General features: G+C 35.3%; 1 protein-coding gene across 2 annotated transcripts in view; it reads right to left on the reverse strand.

The window, feature by feature from the left end:
- Nucleotides 1–238: 238 nt before the first annotated feature.
- The window catches only part of LOC149842248 (homeobox-DDT domain protein RLT3-like), a 61,990-nt gene continuing 43,631 nt past the window's right edge, over nucleotides 239–18,597 (reverse strand). Inside the window, exons 7-17 of one of the 2 annotated variants that reach the window (XM_090001335.1) lie at nucleotides 18,427–18,527; nucleotides 15,985–16,071; nucleotides 9,357–9,488; nucleotides 8,606–8,752; nucleotides 7,185–7,307; nucleotides 6,604–7,062; nucleotides 4,656–5,054; nucleotides 3,863–4,492; nucleotides 3,013–3,117; nucleotides 2,692–2,918; nucleotides 239–852 (exon numbers count right to left, since the gene is read on the reverse strand). In XM_090001335.1, coding sequence (XP_089857461.1) covers nucleotides 810–852; nucleotides 2,692–2,918; nucleotides 3,013–3,117; nucleotides 3,863–4,492; nucleotides 4,656–5,054; nucleotides 6,604–7,062; nucleotides 7,185–7,307; nucleotides 8,606–8,752; nucleotides 9,357–9,488; nucleotides 15,985–16,071; nucleotides 18,427–18,527 — 2,453 coding nt within the window. In that variant the 3' untranslated portion in view covers nucleotides 239–809. Of the gene's footprint in view, nucleotides 853–2,691; nucleotides 2,919–3,012; nucleotides 3,121–3,862; nucleotides 4,493–4,655; nucleotides 5,055–6,603; nucleotides 7,063–7,184; nucleotides 7,308–8,605; nucleotides 8,753–9,356; nucleotides 9,489–15,984; nucleotides 16,072–18,426; nucleotides 18,528–18,597 lie in introns of both variants that reach the window. The other variant, XM_090001334.1, reaches the window with a different exon arrangement.

Genomic DNA, 18,597 nt, shown 5'->3' on the forward strand with positions numbered 1-18,597 from the left:
AAGAGAACATGCATCATGTAAGCCGCATTGTCCTTGAAACAATCAAAGGTGACTTCTCTCAAACCAAGACTGGTGCATGTACTAAGCTCAAGCCTAGTGCATGATGCACTGAACCGAGCTCAAACAGACCAGTCTCAAGTACCTTTCATCTTGCATAACTGCCTCGAACCAAAAAATGTCAAGGCCCCATCCACCTCACCCTACAGAACAAAAAAACATGAACAAGTGCTACGGGTACTTTGGACAAAGATTTAAATACTTCCTTTCACTGGAAACATTTGTTCTGACAGCTCAGAAAAAGCAATTAGGTTCATTAAGAATGATTTTTGCCTCAAAAAAAATGGAGAATTCTCCCTCCCCATTTCGTCCAACAAGAATTACAATTATGTCCCCACATGCTGTCAAAGATAATTTAACTTTCACATTGTACCTAAGGCATATTGACTCATTTCACTATCCAATATACAAAACCTTGGAAGGCAAAGAGAGCTCAAACATCACAAGGACCCAGCCCGCATGCATAGTCGACAGTTAGCTGGATCAGTCAAAATTTTGAAACCGAATTTAAAGAAGCAACTTTATTGTATAAAGTACGATTTATCCTTGAAGCCTGTGGATATTCACATTGACTGCCTGCATCCAAGACCCAATAATGCTTGTGTCTTTTCGAACAACGAAGAGCAGATCCTTTTCATACTGATGAAGAAGGCAGTCTTATAGGACTCCCCATCACAGTTCGTGTAGGAACAGAATGCATGGAGCCACCATGAATATGCAGCTGACTATACATGTGTGGATCATATGTAATTCTAACCAAGAATTCCCATTTTCATTGGGTACAAACATGTTTTCCTGCAAACAAGAGAGACATCCATCAAAGCTCTAGCTTGCAACTGCTAACTGCGGAAGACATCACCACCAAACTTTTTCCTTGGAATTTTATCTAAATGAACCTGGCAAAAACTATTCAAAACATAGTTTTCTTTCTGGGTAATCCTTGCTAAACAACTATATATTATAGACATCACAAGAATGGCTATATACGGTCTGGACAAGATCTCACAAGACTTTTTCTTGAAAGAATTTAAAAATAAGTGGCATTCCTCAGAAGAATATCAGAAAAGGTGAGAACTTTTTAAGAATAAACAATAAAATGCTAAACTTTTTAGAAAATAACAAAAAACTGGTGGAGGTCCTGGCTTGGATGTAATTCTCGTATATTTGAGGACAGACGGCACTCCCTGGTTCTCATTCATCTTACTGTGAAGAGGTTCTCATTTGGGCCAAGATAAAATGGCCAAATATTGATCTTTCCAGGCTGGTCATCAAGGTTTTCCACTGATGCTTATCTTCTTATCTAAGCTAATGTTTTGCTATTATTATTTTGCTACTTTGCTTTCGCTTTTATTTGAGCCTGATGACGCCTCATCCTTTGGCTTCTTTTGTTAATGAATACTTTATTCTAAAAGAGTAACAGAAAACTGAAATGATAAAAAATATATCTTCAATATGTTGATATTTTGAAAGTATAATGATATTTTTCCAGCCTTAAATAGCAGAATATTTTCAAAACATCACCAAATTGGTGACTATGATATACATTAGTACAAAGACGAAAAATACAACTAAAATATTATAAATGGAAACTGTAACAGGATTTCCAAGATATTGAAGTCATTCTTTTCATGAAAACCACAAAAAAATCACAAGTATCAAATCACACTAAGGGTGTGCTTAGTAAGTGCTCTGTAATATGTGAAATTAGCATCTTAATGGTACTGACTATCAAATACTAGCATAAAAGCATCTTCACGCACTCTATTCTGTCTTGAGGTTAAACAGCTATCATGACTGGACCTTCCCAGATCTCAGTTAAACCATAATCTTAACCAAGGTTGTAAGTATCGCATCGTAACCCATATCGTAAAAAATCATAAAGTTTTGAAAATTTTCTAAAAATCATAATGCATGAAACAATGATGAATTTCACAAAATGCAACTACAAAATCACATATATAAGACATCATCAAACAATGATATACTGCATAAGATAAAACTATAATATTACATATCAAAACAATTATATGCTATGAATGGTGTGCATAAGACATCAAACATTAAATAATCAAGATAATATGCTATAAATGGCAATCTCACAAGAAAAATGCACGCTATGAAATAATGTGCATATTAAATAATGAATCTAAGCTAATAAGTCACAAGATTCATAATAATGTGTGTTTACATAACTTTTTTTTTTAAATTTCAAACAAAAATGAGTTAGATAACGTCAATCATTGAGTATCATCAACATCTTCATTTTTTTTTTTGGAAAAAAAAACTCTCTAAATCACTCTTAAGCTCTTTAGGGATGAATATGAACTAGTCCCAAGGGCCCTTATATGTTTTCGAAAAAAAAATGAAATAAGTGTATTCAAACTGCATTTATAGTGAATCTTAAGATACGCCTCATATCATAGTGTAACGTAAGATACAGGGACGTATCGTAAGATATGAGGGTGTATCGTATAATACACACCCGTATCGAGATACGATTGTATCATATCAAAATACCCCATAATAACGATATGTATCGTACCATATCGTACGATACTTACAACATTGCTCTTAACTCCAACATGGTGTAGGCAGGTTGAAGAGACTAGAAATAACACTGGGAAGGAATCATACCTTTTTAGCTGTTGACTGCTTCGTAGAGGTCCTTTTTGTCGAACTTGTTCCAAGTAAGAAGTAACAAGATAGTCTAGTTTAACTAACCAGAGTGCAACAGCAGAAACTGTTTGTGGTATAAAGCCAAAGAACATCATAATTTCATCCAAAGCTGTATGTGAACCAAAAACTAAATTGAACTGACACAACCAGTCCTCATTGATAGCATCCACAAAATCAGTGAGAACCTGAAAATATTTTCCAAGTAGTGTAAGATTCATCAAACCAGGTCCATTTTTCTCGCATAACATAATGGCTACAAAACTGAAACAAATTAAATACCTGTAGAAACTGAGGCAAGGATGATGTCATCCTCAGACGCTTGACCCAAAGCATGTGCCCTGCCCTTGACCATGCATTTGCTAAGGCCTCTTCAGGCATAACTGCCTGCTAGGAATGGAAAAATGGCAATTTAGGTAAGTCCAACAGAATATGAATAACACTAGACATGGTAATGTTCAAGTTTGAATGCACAGCTCAATTTTATGCACAGTCGCCATGAGGGCAAAGCCAGAAGCTATCAGTGGTGTCCTCCATGCTTTCTGGTACCACCCATGGTTTCAAGATTTTCTCATGCTGGAATTCAACTAACAAAAGGACAAAGATGATCAATTATAATGACACAAACAGGAATCAGTGGCATCCTCCATCCTTTGTGGCACCAACAATAGTTCCAAGGTATACCCATGCTGGAATTCGGTTAACAAAAGGATGAGGAGGACCAATTACATGATCTCCCAGGAGGACATGTGCATACCTAACAACCCATCCACCAGGTTGGTCACCCATCCAAAAGTGAGTATCAAGTTCATAACCACCCAGAGCTGGAAACAGACCAAGACTTGTTAACCATAAATTACCAAGGGGCAGCTACAATTCCAGCCCTGGGTGCTAGTGAAGTTTATCCAATCAATTTTTAACCTTACTGGCACTAAAGTCATTGAACCTAGCAGCTCATATTGTCCTAGTACACACACACACACACACACAGAGTCCACATTATTTGTGTACAATGCACTTGGAGTTTCTGTGATGGGTTTGTAGCGCTTGAAGGCTGGCAATTGCTAAGGCGGTATCATGCAAGAAGAATGGAGCACATCCACACACACACACATTGGGATTATGTGTTCACCTCAATTACATGAATGGCTGCTTTCAGTGATTGTAGCTCTGATGATAAAACTTTATGATGATGAAACATACCACCATCATCTATTCTTCTACAAGTGGCTACATGAACAATGTATCTTTCTTCAATATCGAAATCTAACTCAAAGGTAGTATGGCATATTATACAATGTTTTTCATCCCTCCAGTACAGGTCATTACACCGTTCACAGCGGGCAAGTGATTCTGAATTGGGCCTTCTTTCATATTTGAGAGACCCAAGTTTATAGTAAAACCTTTTCCAAACCCATGCATCAAAAGCTCGGCAGCGATCCCAAGTCTCTTTCTTTTGGTCACTGTTCTTACCAACATTATGCGCTCTAGCACCACAAGGAACCAACAAACCATTTCTGCTATCAAAAGAGTGATTTAAGTTCAAATTGTTGTCTACATCTGACAGTGGAGAAGATCCACTAGCATTAGTAACATCTGCAACATATTGGTTTGCAGAAGTACATAATTCGCTTTCATCTTCAACTGATAAGCCAGTGGTCATGGCTTTATAGAGAGAAGCTTCTCGTTTCACCAGAGAAGCAAGAAGGTGAGCTTCCCGAGCACCCCTGCTATCTAATGATGACAAAAGAGCATCTAAACCCTGCAAGATAGGAGGTTTAGCGCAATAAATTTCAATAATAGATATGAAATAAATAATGCCTTGAATGATCATCAGGAAAATAAGTAGATCAGATAAAAAATGGAATTTTCTTTGTGTTGTCAGATTAAATCAATTATTCTAACAAGTTTATAGGATGGTGTACCTTGTCTGTGTCAATCACCTCCCAGTGACCATCTTCAGATGACTCAAAATACACCCTCCTATGCCCAGGATCCTTTGCATCACATGGGCCCAAAAAAAGCCAATAACTATTGTACCTACGATCAGACCCCAAATAAACAGATTGCATCCAATGTTTGTTGGTACCACCTCTCTCTGCTGTTTTCCCCTGTTTTGTCTTCAACTGATCCGACAATAGCCTGCCAGAAACCTCCAGATCTTGGCGATGCTTTTGGGATATATGAACTTCCTTTACAAAGGATACACCTCTAAGACTTTGAAATGGGTTTGGCCGAGGATTCTTGCTTGCCTTTTTTATTTTTGCCCCAGATCGATAAAGCCATGTGTTTGGAGGCCCCTCAAGTCTGTCCCTTACAGGATTCTACATAGAAACATAAAATTAATCAAACATGCAAGAAGTTAGGATCAATTCTAGCTAAATTCTAGAACATTCCAGTCACCTGTCGGCACCATATTCGATAGGTAATGTGAACACTTTTTGCGAGCTCTAAAATGAACAGATCTTTATATGTAATCAGAGATGAATATCACACAAGAATCCAACAGAATAAAACTATCTGAGCAATCTGACCACAACTAAGAAAAGGTTGAAGAACATGGTAGATCCACCTAGAAATAGCATTTGCCAAATCATGGTGGAAAATGATGCAGAGAAAATGACTTTGAGATTGTGAATCTTATAATTTGAAATAAAGTAATGGCAAGAATGCAAAAATTTGAGGTCAAAGGAAGTTCATCAGTAACAAGTCAAATTCCAGATATTGCAGGGATGCACCTTCACATGATACACAATGAAAATGAAGACAAAAATAGAAAATGAATGGAAGATATTTACATGGAAAATGTGCATAAGGCACTTGCAACATATATGAAATTTAGCAATCCAGTCTTAACTTCTTCCTTATGAAGGCAATACAAGTGAATGCAGGAACTTTAATGTATCAGATAAGGTATCAACATTGATACATAAGCTTTGTACAATATCAAGCTGAATTTGGCATATAAGGTCAAAACGTCACATGCCAGAACAGAAAATAACTTGGGCATACTTGTTTGTTCAATTAGTTCTTCATGACAATGGCTTGCTAAGTTGCTATTATGTTCTGCAAGTCGGTTTCACATCATGCTACTCTATTTGGTGCTTTCACCTGTCACCTTTGTTATATAAAGTGATTGCATATTTACAGAGGGTGTCACTAAATTGCAGCTTCAATGTCACTACATGGCCATTCAATCCACGGCCTCACTATACAAAAGGGATTGGACATTTAGAAAGGGTGCCCTTATATTGCAGCTTTAATGTCCCTTGGCCTACTACATAAAATTGACTTTTCTCCTTACATGTTTGTGAGAGCTAAAGATTTTTGTCTATTTCTTGTATATATATTTTTTATGGTTATTGCGATTTGCTTTACATTAAGGAAACAAAAGAAAAAAAAACAAGTTTCAGCTCACTGGAGAAAAGGAGATAATTAAACTGTGCATGATTAAGATCGCAAGAAAAGACTACCAAAATAAGCCATGAAATCCATAGACTGCACAAAGAACTAAAGAGTACATTAATTTTCAAGACACCCAGCTATCATAATCATTCCTTTTCTTTAACTTATCCATGTGTCACATATGGAGATTAGTCTGTTGATACACCTGAAAACCCAGTGTTAATACTCTGAAACCCACACGGTAACAATCAACAAAAAAAGTTACAAAATCTGTGGCATCCAATTTCCAATAAAAAGCTCTGTGGAACAAATTAAGGTTGATGCAATCTATGGAAATCCATGTAAAAGATGCTTGTCTTATGAAAATCATTCAATATAATAAATCATTGAGATTCAGCTAAAATTACAAGAAATGCACAATTAATATGCTGCAAACCATAAGAATGGTCAGAGGAAAGTCTGGACTACCTCTACTCTTATTCTAGAACCAGCATTAGTGAGATCAACAAGGGCCACCAAAGCTTCCAGTTTCTCTTCAATGGTTAGATCTCCATAGTCACCTTCCATCAAGCCTAACATCCAAGCCTCTCCTGATTGACTTTCATCTATCTCAGAGGTATCAATCAATCTTTTTCTTGAATTTCTGCTTTGAGAGGAATGGGCAACCAAACTATGCCCAACAGTTGTTGAACCCAATTCTTCAGAATCATCATTTTCACCTGCTTCAGAATCCATAGAGTTATTCTCCACACTCCCTGAGTCCTCAGCATCTGAATCCAGCTGCTCAGTTGCCTGAGTAGTGGGGTTGAACCGAACACGGAATGCTGATGCAGATATCTTCTCAAACAATGTAATATCACTTGAAAGAGTAGAGTATATTAACTGTTCCAGTTCATCAGCTGATTCAGGAAGACCCAACTCAATCATCTTCAGCAAAAAAGATAGAGATCTATTAAAGTGAGCCATTGTAACTTCATCAAACAAATGTAACATTATTCAAGGCATTAATACAGACAGAATAAACCTCGTTGTACAGGAAATGTACATACCTGAAAAGCTTTCACTAATTCAGAAACTTTCATGCCATTGGTTCCTTGTTTATGTAAAATTCTGAACAATTCTCCCTTCAAGGTACCAGGGCGCAGGCCATGCTTTAGCATCCAGTTTCGTTCCTAAAAGGACATGAATAATCATCAAGTTGCTGGTGTTAATGAGATAGTTTTTTAACAATTCCCTGAGTGGTATGGAGATTTTAAGGAATGGAGTAGAGAAATGCAAGTCAAATGCACATATAACGGTGTTCAATTATAGGAAACAGAATTTCCAAAAGACTGGTTAACAAATGGTATTCAGAAAAAATCCTATTTCCTTACTCTCTGAAACCTTGGCGTAGATCTAAGCTACGATCCCATTATAGGGATCTAATAAAAAAAATTTGTTTTTTAACAGTTTGGGGGATGGAAATAGAACTGCAACCAGTAGAAACACTATAGTGAGCTGAATTAGGAATGTCAGTATATGAAAAAACAATACAAACATAAATTATTTATATATCTAAATAATTCTGAAGAAAGTGTTTAAGGAAGCCATAATGATCCAAGTGATGAATCTAATATAACTATTCCAAGTCAGAATCTGCAAACCATCAATTGAAAAATTACATCTCCATCCAAACTCCTAGGTCTTTGGTCTTTAGCACACTTGGCGCTTCCAATATGGAGCAATTTTCGACATCCTCAAACCAAAAAACAGAAATAACCCCATAGATTGATAAGTATATGTGTTTGTGAACTGGGAGTATCAATAGTAGATGAGCATACGGTGATCCTTAGTGGACCACCACTAAAGACTCGCTGAGGACTCTTTTTTTGAATGGAATAACGGTGGCTATGATGAAGAAAAAGACAAGCATTCCCCTTAGCTTTGTCTTCTCCACCACCTCACCACGCCCCTCCCCACCCCCTGAAAATCAAATCCTTCATGACCTTTTGAATTATATGTTTCCCTATGTCAGTGGACCCAAAGGCTCATAAAAACAAGATAGACAACTAGTAAACTTAATCCCAATTTTCAAATAATCAGCCATAACGAAGAAAGAAATGAAGGGGGGGGGGGAAAGAGAAAGAAGAGTCTAAAATTATTCTACTTGGAGGCTATTGCCACGAGAATACCTTACAGACAACATTCTGACAAGCAAAAGCCTAGTTTTGTTCATTCTGTACTTCAATGATTTTTTCATTGACAGTGTATGTAAAATACATTAATAGAAGAACTAATAAAATTTATCAAAAAATTCCCTAAAAGATGATCATGTAAGAGCAGTCCATTTACCAAAAAGCCTAATTCTCTCTCAAGCTATGAAATACAGGAACAGATCATGTTGAAGTCTGAATATCATAACACCAATGATGAGTAGCACTAATTCAGAGGCTAAATGGACATTATTTGACATGAATTAATTCTCTACTACCTTACTAGTATCTTGCCGAGCCTGCAGTAATGAGCTCTTGTTTGAGCCATAGCCAGAAGCCAGCATGATCTGCCGAAGTATTTCTCTCCAAGTAAGAGGATTCAGAAGTTCCCTCCACACCTTGACATCAAATTCTTGTTGTTTTACCTATTTGATCATATAAGAAAAATCATAAAAAAAATATTTACAAAGAAAAATTACAAAATGGTAATACGTGTTGACACTTGATTAACTAGTATTCATGCAATATTTTGACCACTGAAAAAGCATCAAATTGACCAAAGTCACCAATTATTATGGATAAAAAAAAGTTAAGTGCACATTACATTGAGACAAGTTTTTGAGAGGAAAGATAAACTTTAGTTAAAAATAGAAACAAAGTTAAAGCAGTCAACAAGTGAAAAAAAACATAGATCGAGACAAAATAAAACAGATAAAGGACTTCAACAAAATGATTTAGCAAAGCTGCAACAATTAAAGGCAGAAGAGTCCTTTGTGATCTGCAATCCCTTCCCTACTTCTGTCACAAAGGCTGAAATTTTTTTATGTGGCACTGTTTGTTAATTAGATCTCTCATCAAGAATCCAGTTGTTGCAAAACTAACGAATACCAAAATCCGGCAGTATCATCCATTACTTTTCTTTTTTATTTTCCCCTTTTCAGAAATAACAAATTGGAAATATACATGAAGGCTAAGAAGATAATTATTATAATCATGGATATTGACTTTAGTTTGTAGTCCTGAACTTACTGATTGGGTAAAAGCATAAAATTTACAGTCTTTAGAAGTCAATGAAAGAGATCCATTGCTAAGCTGACTGTCGGCGTCACTCAGCAGAAGGCGAAGAAGAGAAATATGAATTTCTCCAAGTAACAAAGAATCCTGAAACACAAATTCAAACAACCATCAAAATCTCCCAGCTAGGGGCTCACATCTTCCAAGAATGAAATGTAACAAGCTGAACAATATTCATAAGATGCTTCAGATTCAATCAACGCCCCCCACCCCCCACAAAAAAAGAAAAGAAAATGAACATGATATAAATGCTCTGTATAGCACATAGCCACAAAACAAGTTAGAAATTTCAATGGGTGCATGGACATCATAGAATAGATCTTTGGAAATCAGTACAATAAGGTCAGAGTGGAATCACTTCACTAGATGGATAATATTAATGATTGTGACAGAGGTTATTGGAGACAAATATTTGCATGGTTAGCAGAAGCTTCTAGAAACTGAAGCTCACGTGGAAAGGACAAAAATTATGTCTCATTGATGCTTTCAAAACTTTATGGGAAACTCTCTTTCCCCCAATGCGAAATCAAACCTTCGTTGATGTTAAAAATGCACTTTCATGAAAAATTGTTCTTTCTTTTTAAAAGTATACTTTATTGAAAAACCTACATATTATAGGTAATTGGATATTTTTGAGCAAAAGGATTAAAGATGTATTTAAGTAAAAATCCAGATTTTAGTTTAAAAAATGCAGAATTTAGTTACTTTTTTTTATGTTACTACTCACTTCTCTCATTCCTCTTATGCTTCCTAAATGCTTCATGTTTCACGTACTAAGGCATTTTTTTGGAAACTTCCTTCTTGCTTCACACATTGCTTCTCAAATCCACTTCTAGCAACATTTTCCGGGAAAAAGAAGCTATTTAAAAGCATTCAGATAGATCTTAACAATGCCAATATATTTTCATTTTTATAAGAGGTTGCAAATTCTTTTGCATTGGGATAATTGAAAATGTTGGCAAGATTTGTGAAATTTCCCAACACTGAAATTCCTAACCATGAAGCAGATAGCAGCCGTCTCAAGAGAAAAATGATAAGGAAGCTTCTTAATAGAGTTATAGAGATGACGTTATGAACCAAGTTAAACTGGTCTTTCAAGACAACTGTCAAATAAATCCATGAAAGTTTTCCATGCAACTAATCTATGAAATGTGTATTTGAGACCGCCCAACCCACCACCCACTCTAGCAGAATTATGCTCTTGATACTATACCTGCCATGCACCAAGTTTGTAGGCCTAAGACAACTACAAGATACATCAATCAGCCAAAAGAGTGTTTACCTTGAGACATCACAATTCACACAATCCCGAGAATGATAACAAAAGTTACAAAACAAATGATCATATCAAGTATACTGAAGTTTGGATGGTGAAATTTTCCTATATATCAATCTCCTTTTCTTTCTTTTGTTCATAAATCTAATTAGTCACCTTACAAGCAAGAAAATAAATTGGAAAGGAAGCCCCTGGATATAAAGCATGGTTTACAAATCCCAATGGATTTTGGAACCAAACAGTAAGTGCAGGGTTGTCAAAACTACAAACCAGTGTGAAGGTGAAAAGGGAGGGACTATAGTTTTTCCACTGTATACAGAGATGCGAGGTGATAAATTTCCATCAAAATGGAACGGCAAGTATTATGGGTTTTTGTACATAAAGATAATGAAGAAGGTTATCAGATAGGTTGAGTGACTGCCACCTAATGTTTTTCCAGCCCTTCATTGCTGCTACAATATCTCCCCAATTATCCTTTAACCTTTTGGAAGTCTACATAGTAGCGTTTACGTGTCAATATTGGGTCCCCTTTCAGATTCTAAAGTCCCTTGTAATTCTTCTTAGTCATCTTCCCTAATCGCCTCTCAGATTATAAAGGACTTTGTGATTCTGTTCAGTCATCTTTCCTAGCTGGATTAAGACATTTTTGTACTGATTTTCCCCTTATCCCCTTTTAATATGTTTCTGCTTTCGCCCAAAGAGCCCATAATCATACTGTCACTCTTCACCTGCTTCCACCCAATGTAATCGTAGTAAAAGTTCTAATGTATCTCACAATACATTACGATATAGAACTTTTTTAGGAAAAAGCAACTACCCAAATTTAATATTTTCTAGCAGCATTCTTCACAACTTTTAAAACGTTCGACCGATTTTGGCTGCATCTTTTTCACTTACAAGGGTTGCATTTTACCCCAAACACACCCTGAGTAACTTTTTTTGGGTGTGAGATTTAGAGTTTGCAAGGGTTAGGTTTTTTAGTGTTTTTGGTGCAAATAGGGCGTGAATTTCCGAGTATTGAGGCAAAGAAAGTGATCTCTCTCTATATATTTTTTTCTTATATGACTTATTTTTTTGTCAATTATGAGTTTTTTATTTGGTTTGATACTTAGTGTCACACCTCAAAACAGACCTATGGTCATACCTCAGCATTTGACTATCGGGCTGTTCATTTTTCTACATGGGTTTCAAATAAACTGGATACAACTGTAGAGAAAAGCAAAAAATATGAGATAAACATAGCATTTCAATACAACTCTATCCAATAACTTAGTTTTCACTACAATTTCTAGTACAGGTCAAAATACAGCTTTGTAACTTAAAATATTTTTCAAAAAGACAAAAATGACAGACTAAACCACTCAATTGCAAACTACGGCACCTGACTTCCACGTTGATATCCTCATTTAAAGTACACTGTGAGCATCTTTCAAAATCTTTTGCTACTTCTAACAAAATTTTTACATTGAAACAATACTAAGCAACTAATGAACTATAATGTTCTGTAAGCAAATAATTACAGTCCTAATAATTAGGTTTATAAAGATTTTCAGAAGATTCAGTTGAAAAGACACTTCCAAAAGGCATAATAGTAAATCTTATATTACTTTGTAAAATCACTTTTGGAAAACTGATGAAAAGACATTTATAAAAAGACGGAACAATATATTTCAGATCACTTTTATAAATCCAATTTGAACTGTGAAACTGGCTTTTCAAATGGATTACATATAAAAGACATCAAAATAGGTCTTAAAACACTTTGTAAATCACTTCACAAATTCATGAAACTTGCTTTTCCACAATCATCCAATTTATTATTTCATTAAACTTTACAAAACATCTTTTAGATCCAATTCACATTTCCTTGAAGATCTGAAGGTTGACAAATCCCAAATTTTATTTGCATTGATAAAATCTCTATGTACTTCAAATGGGCTGATAACAATAGTTGGTGGCAAATTCCACCAATCTAAAAAGGGCCAAACATCTTGTATCCTTCTCAAAAACTCCAATGGGCTGATAGCTACTCGAAGGGTCACTTGATTTCTCAGAACCTATGTCACATGGGTGCGGGTGCGGGGGTGCGGCAGGGGCAAAAATGTATATATATATATATATATATATATATATATATATATATATATATATATATATATATATATATATATATATATAAGGGGGGTCCGGGGGGTCCCCCCGGCGCCCCCCCCCCCCCCCCCCCAAGATTTTTTTTTTAAATTCCGCAGCCCATTTCATAGGGCAATTTTTTTTTTTAAATCCAAAAAAAATGGACCGAAATGACCCTGGGTGTGGTCAACGCACCCAGGGTCAGGTTGACCACACCCGGTGCCACACCCGCGTCGAGTCGGATGCGGCACCCTGCTAGCCGAATCCCTATGACATAGCTCAGAACTAAGTCGACTAGATCGATAGATCCCAACCACAAGCCAAATAGGTCAATTATCCTTAAGAGATCCATACTTCATAAGGCTGTCAAGACTCAAGAGTCGATATACCATTAGGTCGGTGGTCTGCTTACACTTATGTGAATAGATATTTAAATTCAAATACTTAAATTCAATAAGAACAGCATTCTCCCAAAATAAAGGATTTTCAAATTATTTGAATGAAGCTTTCATTTTCTTTTGAAAACGAAATTCGTTTTTCTGAATAGCAGGAATTATGATAAACACAAAGAGGGCAGTAAAAAACCAAAAATTATGTGCATACAATTAAAAAATAATCAAATTTATAAGAGTTGTAGCTAATTAACTTTTTTTTAAATTATTTAAAAAAAAAAAACTTCTCAAAAACAATCTAGAATTTCAGTTTAAATGAAGGAGCTATGTCACATGGGTGCGGGTGCGGGTGTGGGTGTGGGTGTGGGTGTGGGTGTGGGTGTGGGTGCAGGTGCAGGGGTGCTGCACTTTCAAAAAACTTGGGTGCGGGGGTGCGGCAAAATATATATATATATATATATATATATATAAAGTCCAAAAGTTGGACATAAATGACCCTGGGTGCGTTGATCCCTGTGACATAGTGAAGGAGGCAGTTAAACCATATTTAATAACAATAAAACTTCATCATTTTTGAAAAAACAGTAATTTTAAAAAATACAAAAATTGTAATTGATTATTTGACTTACAGGATTTACTTCCCAATTATCTAATTACGAACATTAAGCTTTTTAACATTCAAAACCAAAACCATAAACCAATAAATTCAATTACTTATAGTAATTCATTTATTAAAACAGTAAGCATTATTATTAGAAACTAAGTCAAGAAAGGTTATTTAATCCTACTTATCAAAGCCATAATTACTTATAAAACTAATATAATCCTAATTTTAGAAAGCCATGACTACATAGCTACAAAACTAGTTTAAGAAAACCTAACTTTTGTGAAAACTACAACTAATTACTACTAAGGCTAATTCTAATTATTAAAACCATAATTAATTAGTTAACTAGCAACATGAAGTTCTCTAAGTCATCCCAGTGTCATTCACTCCTAGCCCCTCTTCTTCCTTCCTCTTTCTTTTTCCACACCCCATAATAGAGGGCCTAAAGCGGCAAAAGGAAGTTGGGCTGTCAACTGGTCAAGGGATAAAATTACAATCTTTTCCCTGATCTTTCAACTTACTTACGTATAATGTCATTTAAGTAAATGTCCTTGTTGACATTTTTTTCTCCATTTACTTAAGACATTACATGTAGATAAGCAAATATCCCTTATTTGAGTCCATTAATAATAGTTCAAAATTCAATTTCCTAAAGAATAAAAAGTTAATTCCATGGTTCCCATAGAAATTTGGAAATTTTTGAAATGAGTCCAAATTTTTATATTTTAAAATTTTAGTTTTTTCTTCAGTTTTATAGTTTAAAAATCAACTTTAACATATTATTACTTTGTTTCAAAAGTCTAGAAGAAAATTACTTATGTTTTAATTATTAAAAATTATTTTTTTGTTATGGGCACCTTTTACAGCACTTAGACAGATAAGGACCTTGGTTTGACTTTTATATAAATCACTATTATCTGAAGTAAATTAATGCCGATAATTAGGGAAAATAGGGTCTTATGTCACATAGAGTATCAGATTTCATTAACTAATTATCTTAATTCTTGAGTGTTTGATGTTTCATGTAGTTGCTTATTATTTCTTATGTGATATTTTGGATTTGCTTTGTAGCTAACATTGCTTTTTGCATAGTGAACTGTTTACAATTTTTTCTTATTTTTCTTAAATTATTCAGAAAATTCCAAAAAAATCTGTATGACTTTTACAATAGGAAATGATGCGTTATTTACTTTTAACACTTTTTGTACAAGTTATTGATACATATTTTACAATCCCGCCATATGTAACAAAGGTAGGACTAGCTGCATAATCAATGGCTTGTACCTTCAAATTGTTTTCCACCTAGGTCATGCAAATATTAGATTCCCAACCAAGAAAGTTTGACTTATTATGAATTCTTATAGCAGTATTGTATATTACATTTGCATTTTGCAGTGCAAATGGCATTAAAGATGAGAATACAAGTTCATTAATCCTAATCCTACAGTTATTACTCTCAGCTTTGTTATCATGAATTGATATTGATTCACCAAGTAATTTTGGTGAAATATAAGGTCATGCCTCACTTGGTCATTTGTTCTAACTCATTCAACCCACCAAAAATGGATCAGGAGACAATATCTACTCATACCACTTGGAAATGCAAATAATTCTAGCCCTAAACATTGTTAACCTCGACAACGAACATGAAATTTCCCACACAACATGCAATTCATGGGCCAAAGTGTCAGTAAAAGGTGACAAGGCAAGCGGTAGTCTATTGGCATCAGGAGTTAACCCACCATATATCAACCAGGCAACAACATTTGCTCCTAATACTTGGAAGTAGAAATAAAATTTAGCGCTAAACATTGTTGCATCAACAACACAAAGAGTCTTATAAACCCTACAAATCATGGATCAAACTATCACTAGAAGGATTTGCAATGAAGACAGAAAACTTGCCTAGCAAAGACAAGCCAACAAGTCCATTCTCAATAGGTGGCATGAGATTGCATACAAGGCTTAACAAAGATAGACTGAAAAGGACAGCAGAATATCAGAATATCTAGAGAATGCTTTACCAACCAAGAAATATATTCTCATCCATATTCACATACAAATCCAAAAACATTTGCAACTACGTAAATACTAAATAATAAGGCTTAACAAGTTTAAAGTTTAAACCAAATACTGAACGTAATAATTTGGAGAATTAAGGTTTGATCTCAGATATACCTTCTCATGGAATGCCTGAGCAAACTCATCCAATGTGAAGGGAGGTGTCTCAATCATATCAGCATGAGTATACAAGAAACGAAAGACCTGCACAAAAAATGACACACTTTAGCAATCCTGATCCAAACATTCATTGCCTAAGCCAGCTCAAAAGTGTAGTATGGCTCACTGGAGGCACAGAGAAAAAACTGTACAGCAATATTTTTGAGTAAATTATCCGATCAACAAAACCAAAAGAAAGTTGACTCCCTTGCAGGTAACTATTAAAAGTCAGCTAGGAATCTCTATATAGATGTGTTTATGTGAAAAAAGAAGAAAAAGTTGTAAAACTTGGAAAAAAATATTGCAACATTTTCAAAGTTTTTTTGCTGTTGTGAAAAAAATTACAATATTACACGATATTTTCAAATATCTGCCATATCAATGACTATGCTTAAAACTACCAAGCTCTTTAACTTGCTTCTTTCTCACCACTCCATCTCAAAAGATACCAAAGATAGATGAATGATCAGGACAGCTTGAACCATGTTCACAGTTGAATGACTATTTGTCAACTAAATCGACTTAGATTTCACCTTGGGAGAATGGAATTCTTTGAAGTGAGAATAAGAGCATCTCTACATTCACAAAAAATGGCTTCCCTGAGAAGATAAAGCATAAACAAGTGGTCCTGCTTTATTAGGAAACATTTCCTTGTTTAATCATTTCTTTGGCACACTTGTTTATTTTCAAGATCATCTGTGACTTCCCTATAATGTATCAAACGATCACTTATTAGACTGCTTGATAAGCAAACACAAGGACACACATTTACTCCATTACAAGTGTAAAAGAATTGTATAAAACAATGTTATTCCAATCTCTCTCCTACATATATTAATATTATCTAACTGTTCTATTGGTTTCAACTTTTGGCCTATGTCACACGGACTCGGCTAGGGAGGCGCTACACCCGAGTCGACACGCCCCGACACGGGTGCGGATTCGGACACGGCCCAGACTCGGTCAACGTCGAGTCGGACTCGGTCAACGAGTCGAGGCCGAGTCCGTCCTTTTTTGGACTTGGTTAACGTTGACTGAGTCCAAAAATTGTCCATTTTTAGGGTAAAAAACAAAAAAAAATGAACTTTTTATATATTTTTTAAATATATATATATAGCATGAGTCTCAAACATAAGCCCCAGAAAAAAAAAATTATGGGGGGCGCTGCCCCGCGCCGGGGGGAGCCCCCGGACCCCCCTTTCTGCAAGGGCAAAAGTATAATTTGCAAAGTTTATAAAAACACTCATGCTGGTGCCAAACTTTAGAGGACAATATCCATATATATGCACACAGGATATATTATATATATATATATAGCCGAGTCCCCCTGTCCAAAATTTTTAAAATTGCGCCGCACCCGTGTCGCACCCGCACCCATGTGACATAGCTTTTGGCTTTAGAGTTTAGACTGGTATCTAACTTGTCACCTTATTTAGTTATTCATCATCCAATAATTTAATTCGTATGGTGGTGATCAAACTAAAATATAATGTGTATATGGTGATTGATTTCAGCCCTTTGTTTTTGCTCATTTTCAATGTTTCAGAGACTTAACAAAAGCCCTTTTTCATGCACTACAAGCATCTAAAAAAATCAACGACAAGAAAAAGCTCCATTGAATGAAGAAGAATGTTGTAGCATGTGTTAAATTATATATGTATATATATATCCCTATTTAGGATTTTTTATTTTCTTATTTTTTATTTCTTTTATTTTGGGTTCATTGGGGGCCCCACTTGAATAGACCTTGGGGTCCCCAACGGTCATTAATATGACCGTTGGGGCTCCCCAACGTCTATTAGTGGGAGCCCCAATGGCCCCCTCTCTCTACCTTTTCCATTTTGTATATAAAGGGGTCTCCCCCCTCATTCTATGTATGAGTTCTCTCACTTTCTTTAATAATATTCTTCTTTTGCCTTTTGGCATTCTCCCCTTAGTGGGTTTGTGTTTTTTGCACTTTATGTGCTTGTGATATTTGGTTCTTTATTGAACCCGCTTGTGTTATCATTTGTAATTTGTATTTCCGCATATCTCATTACAGCATGTTCAACCTAACTTTTCTGTTATACCAGTATGCCCAAAAATCTTAAAGTCAAAAGACAGTGGAAGAACAAATAAAGCAAAAAACATCATGTCAAGAGGGACAAAAACATGAATATCGAATAGAAACCCCAGATCAAACACCAATCAACAAAACAAAACTATCTAACTATCATAAAAAAAAGAGCGCACACATTTTACATTAGTAGCTTGCCAACTTAGAAAATCAGCAAGGATTAGAATAGCAAATATGAATAAAAAAAAGTGTTGTCTAGAGAAAATTACAAAGAGAAGTGCTAGTACTCAATGTAAGCTTGCATTTTAAGGAATCAAAAAGAGATACTTAGGTGGCTGAATTACCTTAAACAACTTCTTAACAATATCAGGAGAAGAATCCCAGGGTCGCATCGCCAAAGGATATCGCATGTTCACAGATGGTGGAGGAAATCTTCCCAACAAGTCTAGAATAATAATACAATGCTACAATATCATTTTGACAGAAAATAGTAACCACAACTAGATCTTCATGTC

Source organism: Nuphar pumila, chromosome 3 (genome assembly GCF_984573655.1).
Source record: "Nuphar pumila chromosome 3, dmNupPumi1.hap1.1, whole genome shotgun sequence".
In the NCBI taxonomy this organism is placed as follows: Eukaryota; Viridiplantae; Streptophyta; class Magnoliopsida; order Nymphaeales; family Nymphaeaceae; genus Nuphar; species Nuphar pumila.